Source organism: Trichosurus vulpecula, chromosome 1 (genome assembly GCF_011100635.1).
Source record: "Trichosurus vulpecula isolate mTriVul1 chromosome 1, mTriVul1.pri, whole genome shotgun sequence".
In the NCBI taxonomy this organism is placed as follows: Eukaryota; Metazoa; Chordata; class Mammalia; order Diprotodontia; family Phalangeridae; genus Trichosurus; species Trichosurus vulpecula.
Genome location: NC_050573.1, coordinates 547,738,466 through 547,750,525, shown reverse-complemented (window position 1 = coordinate 547,750,525; position 12,060 = coordinate 547,738,466). Strand labels below are relative to the sequence as shown.

General features: G+C 37.6%; 1 protein-coding gene across 1 annotated transcript in view; it reads left to right on the top strand.

Annotated features, from left to right (window-relative positions):
- Positions 1 to 12,060, top strand: part of RECK (reversion inducing cysteine rich protein with kazal motifs) — a 78,496-nt gene that overhangs the window by 34,211 nt on the left and 32,225 nt on the right. The window contains exons 7-9 of the mRNA XM_036741728.1: positions 4,241 to 4,274; positions 8,129 to 8,326; positions 10,253 to 10,520. Coding sequence (XP_036597623.1) covers positions 4,241 to 4,274; positions 8,129 to 8,326; positions 10,253 to 10,520 — 500 coding nt within the window. The remainder of the gene's footprint in view (positions 1 to 4,240; positions 4,275 to 8,128; positions 8,327 to 10,252; positions 10,521 to 12,060) is intronic.

The window sequence follows — 12,060 nt, the reverse complement described above, 5'->3', positions numbered from 1 at the left end:
ACCCTGAGAGTTGAGGAGGAGAGAGAACATCCCAGGCATGGTGGGACAGCTAGTGCAAAGACAAGGAGATGGAAATGGAGTATTGTATACGAGGATCATGAAGAGGGCCAGTACATAGAACATGGAAGGGAGTTTGACCGAAGGGTGTAAAGGTAGGAAGGGGTCAGGCTTTGAAGAGCTTTAAATGCCAAACAGAACAGTTTATGCTTAATCTTGAAGATAACAGGAAGCCACTGGAGTATATTGAGCAGGGTCAGAACCCCCATCTCACTTGGCTGTTCCAAGCTACCCAAATCTTTGTATCCAGATTTGAGGGACTCTTGCGATGAGTTCCCTCAGGGCACAGACCAAGGTTCTTCCAAGACTGATTATTCTGACTATAAAACAGACGTATGCCTTAGTTGACAGCTTAGAAAGGGGAAGGGGTTGCCAAATATATAAAGGTGGAGGGTCCTTGGATGTTGGAGGCCTAGCTGCTATTATAACAGAAGACCCTCAACAGGTTTAGAGGGGTACCTCAGTGTCTATTGGCGATTTTGGGAAGCAGAGCATGGAGGGAAGGAATGTCCTATTTCAGGTGAAGTTCCCATCCTGTCTGGATCACAGTTGTGGCTAATCAGGGTGAGTGTATTATGAGAATGGATATTATGAGTTTTGAGGAGTCAGACCATATATTGATAATAACTTTTATGCTTGTTACTATGGGTAGGGCCAAATGGAAACCTTGGAGTTACCTGATTTATTCCATGTAGTTAACATTAATACGGGGTTCTGAGTGGGAATGGGGGTGAAATGCTAAAAGATAGCTATTCCCTAGGAATAGAAATGAGGGAGACTGCAGTACTTCACTATCCCAGCTCTTCCCATGGGTAAAGCAGAAAGCCAATTCTAATACTAAACTATCTTCAGAGAGCCCATACAATTTTAGAGTTGGAAGGAACTATGATAGAAACAAAGGCATCAGATCAACACAGAAAAAGTGGATAGAAGTTTTCAAATGATGAGACTGGTAAAATGTCAAGCAGGGAACACTAAGAATGGGAACTGTCTATAAGATTAGGATTCCTCTGGAAAGTTAGGAATATGATCAAGGTCCTTAAATTCATGAAGGATCTGGAGAAAAACAGTGGTCAGAGATTATCAAGTTCAACATAGTACAACTAGGCATCCTGTTACTTTTCAAAGAGGTAAATTTAGAACAAATAAAAGGAAGTACCACTTCATGTGGTAGAAGCAAAGCTGTTGCATTCTTTGGTCTAAGAGGTGCCATGGTTTGAAAATAACAGTAGGTTCAAAATAAATTTAAATGAATTTATGCATGAAAAGTTTCATGATAGAAATCATTAAAGGATATTTTGGATTTGCAAGTGGGAGGGAGGGGCAGGATATCCTTGGTCTTTTAGGTTGGCATCAAGGAAAAAAGTCATGTCCTTCCTTAAATTGTCTGTTGGCTTTTTTTTTAAACCTTCAATCTGGCCTGATGTGGTCTAAGAGGCCTCATGTGTTAGTGGAAATAGTGCTATACTTTTAAGGAAATACCCAGTTCAAATTCCACCTAGACTTTTACTAGCTGCTTGACTATCACATCTTTCTCCAGGATCTATTCTCTGATAAAGAGGTTGCCACAAGTTTCTAGGGAACTTGATGGTGTCACAATGGTACAAGCAGTGGCTTTGTTATCAGAGGACTTGACCTGCATTTGAATCCTAGCTCTGCTACTTAACTACTGGAATGAGGGGGCTGGATTAAATAACCTTCAGGGTCCTTTCTTACACTAAATAGTGTGAACCTGCCAGCCTCAGCTCCTTCATCCTTAAAATGACAATAATAATTCTTCTAATAACTACTTCAGATTTGTTGTAAAGATCAACTGATATAGTGTGTGGAAAGTTGTGTAAACCTTAAGCATCATATAAACATGTCAGCTATTTTTACTTATTGTCTTAAGGATAAGATTAACAAAGTATATAGGACTATCTAGGGACTTAAACGGCATATGGTGATAGTATTGTTGTACCAAAAGCGAGTGAGACACGCCACAGAGTATAAGTTTTAAATGGAGAATTTATTAGCTGGTGACCATTTGGGGTTTTTTTACCCAAATCAAAATGGCCCCGAGTTGGGGGTGGAGGAGTAGCTTAAATAGAAAATACAGCGTACAATGGTGAATCATCTCTTGGAATTTTACAGACCAGGTCACAAGGTGGTCCGGGGGCCCAAGGACAGATCAAGGATTTTGACAGGTTATCATTCAGTGGGATGATCTTATCTATTGACATTCCTTGGAGGAATCACGGGGCCCCAGGGACATTTGCTAAATGCCGAAGAGGTCTGAGTCCATTCTTTCTGGGGGTGTTGTCAGAGGCTAGGGGTTTTCTCAGGGGTCTCCTTAGCAGTAACTGATTTTCCGGTACCACATTGTGAATAGTAAAACAGACCTGTCACTTTGAAGGGATGCAAAGAAATAGCAGTTTTGTACATAAAAGATGAGTAGCTATAAAGACTATGTAGCTTGCAAAAAATATAAAACTGTCAGCAAAACTTTATTCCACTATTTACAGAGGCAAAAGACAGAGGCCAAAGAAGATGTCACCTCACACTGTTATGGGGACAAAAATCTGGTAGCAGATGACTGTGAAGAGGTCAAATCTTTTAATAGTGTTGTCTTTCATGAAATCAGATAAGTAGAATCAGGGCCAGCTGATGAGAGAATGAAAAGCCAACTTAGATTAGGAAATAAGTGAAAAACTACTTTTAAAAGTAAAAAGTAATATATTCAAACCAGCTGAATTATTAATAAAGATCAGCATTATTGGAGAGAATAAATAGCATTAAACATTTTTTCCTTCTACCATGTATTGCTTGGAGAAGAGAGCTCTGACAAACTCTTTGCCTTAAGTAAATCTGTTCGTTCTTTACTGTAAGGCTGTGTTTAAAAAAGTCTTACTAAGTCTTCTCTTTCAAATCCATCACACATCATATTTATGGTTTCATTGTAGTTAAAAGTCAAAGTCCTCTTGGCTTCATTTTCTTCCTTCAACCATAAGAACTTTCCTAATTTCCATCTGCTTTCTGCCTTTAAATGCACATTATTTATATTATCTTTGCTCTTTTACATCAGGGCCCATTTACTTTTGAAGTTCAGATAATAAACCACTGCCATCAACCTGTTTTTGTGGCTCTTGCTATTGATTTTGCTCATGTATCTCTGTTGTTGCTTTTCTCCTCTTTACGTTTCACTGACAGTTCATTTACGTTCTTTAACTTTAGTGCAGCATTCTGTCTCAGAAAATGCACTGGACTGAGAGGAAAGGTGGCTCTTGGTGACAACTTTGCCAGTAAAAATCTATATGACTTTGGGCAATTAATCAAGTGTTTTTATTAAGTACCTACTCTGTGTTAGATCCTGGACAAATCACCTTGCCAATCTAGATCTTTGTTTCTTCATCTGAAAAATGCTGAAGTGTACCAAATTTCTCAGGTTTCTTCCAGCTCTAACAGTCTACGAAATAAGTTTCTATAAGAATCTAGAGTATTTGCATTCAGTTATCTTCTTTATAAAATTTTATATAGATTTCTGTAATTTAAAAGATTATGGAAAAGTACTTGGGTATAATTGTCTCTTTGATTAACCTATATGTAGTTTCCATTATATTGTAATAAAATCACCTCAGCTCCCTCATGTGCAAAATGAGAATTCATTAAGATCGTCTCTAAGCTCCCTTCTGCTACTTTTTTTTCTAATCTCACTATGATAACTTATCTCTATACATGGATTTGAAAAGAATATGATTTAAATCAAGCTGCTCAAAATAACTACATATAGTAAAAATCTGACAGAACACAGCTAGCCTATAAGGTCAGTAATAGCTGTCTTTTTTTTCCTTTTTTTAATATTTAATTTATTTATTTTCAGTTTAACATTCATTTCCATAAATTTTAAATTTTCTCCCCCTTCCCTCCCCAAGACGGCATGGAATCTGATATGTGCTCTATGCATACATTCCTATTAAGTAATAGCTCAGTCTTATACCAGTGTTTAAAATTCTTGTTATGCATCGTGATTTGTTAAATGTTTTTAACATAAAGTTTTGAATCTAAGACATAGCTAAATATTTTATTACTTTCATGTCATCTGTGGAGTAGAATAAATCAGCATGATATTGATGTGCAAAGTTGTGAGACCTATTTCAGAAATTCCATACTATTATTAATTACTGGGATTTGTTTTTATTTACAGAATGCCCTTTTCCATTGCATTAGCCAAAATGAAAGTAAGTATTTTAAGTTATACAACAAAAGCAATTCAGAGAACAAAATTTAAGTGTTATTTGTATTGTCACAAGCCTTAACGCTGTTGTTAAGAGTGAAGATCAAAATGAATGTGCAGTAATGGGATTCTTCTCATGATCAGAATTAAAACTTTAGTCTTGGCTTATTAGGCCATCTTTTCTCTGGGAAAATCAGAGCAACGACATTTGTAATATCTCCTTTGTCTTAAAAGTAGACCTATGAAATGTATCAGAAAAAGACAATTTAGAGGCAATGAATGCATAAATATGATCGTTCTCAAACATCGACCCATCTCCCTCTCTTGGAGAATGCTTGGTGTTCTCAGGTGGTCTTTCCCACCACAGCACTCTAAAGGTGAACTTGTAAAAAGGATATGATTCCATTACTCCTTTTATTCATTCTCTAGCATGTCTTTTCTTCCTTTCCAGTGACCTATCTCCTACCCTTGCCACTCACATAGTATTACTGGTTGCAGGCTGAAGGAGGAGGTTATGGTAGTGAGCATTCCTCTGGACCAGTGGTTCTCAAAGTGTGGTCCAGAGGGCTTCCCTTCCCCTCGAAGATCCCTGAGGCCTTTTAAAGGGTCTGCAAAGTCAAAATTATTTTCATGATAATATTAAGACATTTTAATTTTTAATACAATAGATATTGATAGATATAATGCATGTAAACGAAAGCTCTTTTGCAAGGAATCTTCAATTTTTAAGAGTGGAGAGTTCCTGAGACCAAAAAGTTTGAGAACCACAGCTAGATAGCTCTCTAATGTTCTTTTAGAGGCTTACATCACCCTTGCTTTTTCTGAAGGATAGTGAATATAGAGTACTATGATGCTGCAATTTAATATTCTGCCAAGAAAAGAAATATAAATTAAAAATTTGTGTACTTCACCTATCCTTCACCTATCCATAAATTACTGAGGTTACAACCTTAGCTATCCAGGATACAGCTAACAGTCAGTAAGCAAAAAGCCTGTGAAAGGTAGATGTCTCGTAGGATATAACCAGAACATAATTCAGAGACTATTTTTATTTTAGACACAAGTCTAACAAGCCTGATTATCTAGTTTCCCTGTTCATGCATATTAGAAATACTCATTTAGAAATGGAGAGAGGTTTTGTTACAATAATAATAGTGAAAAAGTATAGCTGGCAGCTGGTACCAGGAGAGGAAAAAGAAAAATCTATGAAAAATAGACCTGTGGGTCAGTTAGTATTGAGTTACATAACACTGAACACCAAGAGGCAGAGATGTGCATGATGTATTTTAGTAGTTTCATTGCTTTTTTTAAAACTGCTTTGATGTCTAAACCAGTAAGCTTTAGTTATCTGCAAAATTCTTCTATGTGGAATACTTCATTCATTGCTCAAGAATCCCAAATAAATGAAGTGTTGTTGGATAACTTTTTCACCTATAAAGTACATGTGCCTTCTCTCAGGAGAAAGGAAGAATAAGGGAGTAAAAGATAATGAGTTCAGTTTTAGACATAATGAGTTTAAGATGTCTCTGGCACATCCAGTTTGTAATGTCCAATAGGTTATTGGTGATGTGGGATTGAAACTCAGAAGAAAGACTGAGACTGGATATATATAGATCTAGGCACCATCAATGTACAGATGATTATTAGATCTAGGAGAGCTGATAAGGTAACCAAGAATGTAAAGAGAGAAGAGTAGAGGACCCAGGACAACCTTGAGGAGCACCCACGGTTGGGTGTGATCTGGATGATGATCCAGCAAAAGAAACTCAAGAGTAATCAGTTGGGTAGGAAGAGAAAAATCAAGATTGTAGTACCAGAAGAGCCCATAAAGGAGGAAGTATTAAGGTAAGGGTGGTTAGTAGTTTCAAATGCATCCTATAGGTCAAAAAAGATGAGGACTGAGAAAAGATGATTCCATTTGACAATTATGAGATCATTGGTAATTGTCAAGAGAGCAGTTTCTGTTAAGTGATGAGATTAGAAAGGATTTTGGAGTGGATGGAAGGAGAGGAAGTAGTGAATGTAGGGTGGTGGTTTTTTTTCCTTTCTAGGAGTTTGGCTGAGTAAGAAAAGAAAAATATAGGATAATAGCTTAAAGAGATGGTAGGATCCAGTGAAACTTTTTTAAGAATGAGGGAAACTTGGGTATTTTTGAAGGCAGTTGGGAAGGAACCAATCGATAGGGAGAGATGAAGAGGGGCGATAATTGAGGCTGCAATCTCTTGAAGAAGCTGAGAGGGGGATAGTATCATGTTCTCATCTAGAGGGAGTGCTTGGCAAGAGGGACCATCTTCTTGTTAGCGACTGGGGAAAAGGAGGACAGTGGGAGACATGAGAGATGATGTCAAGAGGCATTTGAGATAGAAGGGGAGAAGAGTTGAGTAGCCTCAATTTTCTGAGTAAAGAGGCATGAGTCCTCAGCTGAAAGAGAGGGAGGAGAGGTGTGAGAGGTTTCATGAGAGAGGTGAAAGTTTGGAAATGCTTTTGTGGAGGGTGAGATAGGGAATCAATTAGATATAAGAATAAGCAAAACATCTTTGGAAGATTTAAGAAATGTGACTAATACAGTGACCAGTCATGACTAAAGAATACTGTGCTGAGGTACGTTTTCTCTCTCTTGACAGTAGAGGTGCAGAATGAGACATTTTCAGACAGTGAGCATGTTGATATGTGTTGCTTGACTATTCTGATATGTTACAAGGGAGGGGCTTCTCTTTGTGTGAGGCGTCATTGAGGATATTGGTGGGAAGTTATAATAGTTCAAGAAAAGAATCAAAACATTTTAAAAATACACAAGAGAAGAGACAAGTTCTGAAAGGGCTGTATACAAGAATGAGACTTGTTAGTACTACATTAAATTTAATACATATGTTTTTTAAAAGACCAAACTATCTAAAAGAAATTCACAGCTTCATATACGGTCCTTTTTCCTATTGTTCTTTGTATATTGAAGCATTCATATTTGTGGATTTTTAAATTCATAATAAAAATATTTAGTAAAAAACCTTTTTTGGGTGATTACTGAGTAGCTTTGCCAAAACAATAAGTTATTTACTGTTTCTTGGCAGTACAACAGGAAATATACTGTTCTTCACTTAGCTTATACTTCAAGCTTTCTAATATATTTTTAAAATTGTTTCTAAAGGCTACATACTGTAAACCAGAGTCTTGTCCTAGTTTGCTACCTTACGTTGTTCCTTGGCTTTCCTGCTGAGCCTCACCACTCTCCCATAATCTAGTTCGTTTCGTTCATCTAGCAAGTAGCTCACTTTTTGAATATAACAAACGTTGAGCGTTCTGTCTATTCTAAGGCTCGCCCCCATCTACTAACCTCTCCTTATTGTCCACATTATACCCTTGCTAATTATCTGAACTTTAATTTAACACCACTTCCTTTATTTTGTCCTTGCTAAGTCCCCCAGCCTAGTATTTCCCTGATTTACTACATAGAGACATTTTTCAATCTACCTTGTCTTTATCTATTCAGTTGGATCTCAGTGACTGTTAACACTTACAGCAAGCCTTCTTCCCCTTCTACAGAGTTCTAATGACAAGCTTCAGTTTGGAACCATGCAAAAGTATCGAACAGTTCCATCAGGAATTTCTTTTTCTTGTTGGGCTTCAGTAATTACCATTATCTAATTTTCTAACCTTAACGATTCATGAACATCTCTTGTACCTACCAGTTTTGCTTTCGGGTATTTACTTCATGTAAGATTTTTCCACAGCTACCATTACATTTTGTTTTAAACATAGAAAGGCAGTAGTTTAATTATCTTGCATCCTCATTGTTATAATGTCTTTATTGCTAATGTATGCATTTCCATTTAAATTTCTTACCTTTTTCCCCCCTCCCAGTGGGTTCAGTTTGTTGTAGTTATGCTGGTCATCACACAAACTGCCGGGAATACTGTCAAGCCATTTTTCGAACAGACTCTTCTCCTGGTCCATCTCAAATCAAAGCAGTTGAAAGCTATTGCGCATCAATTAGCCCACAGTTAATACACTGTGTGAACAACTACACCCAGTCTTATCCAATGAGGAATCCAACAGATAGTAAGTAAAATAAGAGTGCTATTTTCTGATGTCATGATTTATGAAATCTTTGTAGACAAATGAGATAACCTAAAAGAATTCTGAAGTCTGTGCTAGTTAGGTGCATCAGCACAGATAAGTCGTAGTCGTCATCATCAGTGGACTGAATTTCCACCCTAGAGTTCTCAAAACCGATGAAATCACAGGTTCAGAAACCCTCCCTCCTGCCCCATTCCACCCCAAAAACCAGGTTATGAATGAACATTATTAGGGGAAAGCATTTATTGAATATTTACTTCGTACAGTATACTGACAGTAATATGAAGAAGGCTATCCTGTGCCTTCAGGAGCTATTTGGCTCAGAGAAAGGAGGGAAGTAGAACAAAGTCACAGATAAAGATAGGTTTTCTGTTGTTGTTGCTAATAATAATATTGCAGCCGTTTACAACAATCACAGTACTGTATAGTTTACCGGTCCCTTCCTGTCAGCCCTGTGATGTGCACAGTACAACTATTACTTTTCCCGTTTTACATGTGAGAAAACCAAGGTTCAGCAAGATTAAGGAACTTGCTGTTGGTCAAATTGCGGAAGGGTAATAGGAATATTCTGGAAACTCTGATGCCCAGCTCGGCTCAGTTACTTTCTAACAAAGCACCTTCATTTCTCTCATTCTCATTTTTTCTATACTGTAAAACAGTTGGAGGACATGATCCCTCCAGTTTTAAATCTTACGTTCCTTCTTTCCTATAGAACGCCACCTCATCTCTTGTCAGAATGCTGACAGTTACCCATTAGTTAATCTTCCCTATGTGGTTTTTTTATAAGAGATGGCAGCAAGCAGCAACACAATACCAAATTTTTCTTCTTTCCTTGCCCTCACTCTAATAGAAATATTCAGACAGAATGAAATCAGCACAGACAGAAACCAAAGAAGTAGAGGACATACCAGATCCCCAAATAAGTAAATTAGGTCCTATATTCATGAAAATAGACATTAGCCCACATGCCCATGTTCTGAATCAAATGTCAGATGAAAACCAGGCAGCAGATATGAAGAGTAATGAAATATATTCAGACTTTCTATAACTTTTTTTTCAAGTTTCCTTAGGAATCTGTGAAGGAATTCTAAGTGTTTTTATTTCATACATATTCTCCTAGCATAAGGATATAGGAAATAGAAGTAGATGAGAATGGGTGGGGCATAGGGTTGGCCTTGATAAACACAACTGGGGTTAAGGCAGATTTAAAAAACTAAATAAAATGTTGGTAGACTTAATGATTTTCAGAAATTATTTGTAAATCTGTCATTTCCTAGGAAAGAAATTAGATGTGAAAACTCATCCAATTGCTAATTTTCAGACTATTCTATGCACTTTTTTTATTGTATTCTGCCTAATGTGCATCTTTTAGAATGTCTCACACATACTCCCACCCCACCTATTCCCAGAAATTTTCACTAGCTTACCCTTTCCTTAAAAATAAATTCCAAACTGCTTAGCTGGACCTAGAAGGCCCTGTGCAGTGTGATTTGATCTCCCTTTCCAACACTATCTCCCAGTACTCTCCCTTACCTTACACTTTAGCTAGATTTGACCCCTTTCTATTTTAGGGACAGGTCCTGAGTTTTTGCATGACCTATGCCTGGAATGCCCTTCTCCTTATCTCCATTACGTAGAATCCCTACCTATAGCCTTCAGAGAACAGCTCATGTGAGAACTCTTCCAGAAAGCCTTCCCTGATTCCTCCTCTCCTGATGGTGGTGATCTCTAGTCTAAACTCAATACTCTGGACTTCTTTTCTGTATTTGCAGTCTAATGTAAGCTATTTGTGGCTTATTATACATATTAAATTATAATCTTCTTTAGGGGAGGAGCTGTTTCTTCCCCAGTACCTAGTGTAAGATGTTGTAAAACAGCTAATTGAGCCTTTATATTCCATCATTTTAGGTTTATATTGCTGTGACAGAGCTGAAGACTATGCCTGCCAAAATGCTTGCAAGAGAATTCTTATGTCAATGAAGACAGAACTTGAAATAGTTGATGGACTCATAGAAGGTTGTAAAACAATGCCTCTGCCACAGGATCCCCTCTGGCAGTGTTTTCTTGAAAGCTCAAGGTCTGTTCACCCTGGTGTCACTGTATATCCGCCTCCTTCAACAGGCCTTGATGGAGCCAAATTACATTGCTGTTCTAAAGCAAATACTTCCACATGTAGGTCAGTATCTCTTTTTCTTTATTAAAGCTACTGGAAGGCTACACAATAATAAATGGCTTTAAACGTCTAAAGCTTCAAATAAATATCTAAGATACTGCCATTTTAACATTATAAACACTTCGGGGCAAAGACTAGAAAAAAGCAGAATATTTAGTGGTCTTGTACCTGAATAATGTTTTCATCAACAAATTTTAAAAGTATGACCTTGAATAGATTGCTGTTACATTTGTGAATGACTGGAACAAAGATTTCATAGACAATTTCCCTTCACAGCAAAAAGTTAATGACAATTTAGCCCAGGGGGATAGTCCAGACAACCTCCCAGGGTTCTATGAGGGTCACTCATTAAGCTTCTTCCTCCATTTTTCCTTCACAGTGTATGATGCCATTAGGATATTCAGCTTTTGCCTTCTCTCTCCACTCCTAACTTCATTATTATAGGCGACTTTATCGGTTGAATAACAAAACCTCAGAGACTAAAAACAGTACTTGCTTTACCTTAGATTCTGAAATTAGAAAATATTTTTAAAGTACCTTAGTCTTTCCCCATCAGGACAGTGACATTGTACAGTTTTCAAATACTGAAATGGATCTATGATAACTTTTTTTTATTCCATACTTTATTATTTAATATTGTTTAGTTTTTAGCATGGATTTCCACAAGATTTTGAGTTACAAATTTTCTCCCCATTTCTACCCTCCCCCCACTCCAAGATGGCATGTATTCTAATTGCTCCATTCCCCAGTCAGCCCTCCCTTCTGTCACCCAACTCCCCTTCCCCCCCATCCCTTTTCCCTTTACTTTCTCGTAGGGCAAGATAGATTTCTGTGCCCCATTGCCTGTATATCTTATTTCCCAGTTGCACGCAAAAGACAACTTTTTTTTTGAACATCTGCTTTTAAAACTTTGAATTCCAAATTCTCTCCCCTCTTCCCTCCCCACTGATTCTCCCTAAGAAGGCAAGCAATTCAACATAGGCCACACATGTATCATTATGCAAAACACTTCCATAAATAGTCATGTTGTGAAAGACTAACTATATTTCCCTCCATCCTATCCTGTCCCCCTTTATTCAGTTTTCTCCCTTGACCCTGTCCCTTTTCAAAAGTGTTTGCTTTTGATTACTTCTTCCCCTTATCTGCCCTCCTTTCTGTCATCCCCCCTTTCTTATCCCCTCCCCCCTACTTTCCTGTGGGGTAAGATACCCAATTGAGTATGTATGTTATTCCCTCCTCAAGCCAAATCCGATGAGAGCAAGATTCTCTCACCTGCCCCCTCTTCCCTTCCATTGAACTGCTTTTTCTTGCCACTTTCATGTGAGATAATTTACCCCATTCTATCTCTCCCTTTCTCCCTCTCTCAGTATATGCCTCTCTTATCCCTTAATTTTATTTTTTTTAGATGTCACCCCTTCATATTCAACTCACCCTGTGCCCTCTGTCTATATATATATGTATATTCCCTTCAACTACCCTAATACTGAGTAAGGTCTCATGAATTACACACTTCGTCTTTCCATGTAGGAATGTAAGCAAAACA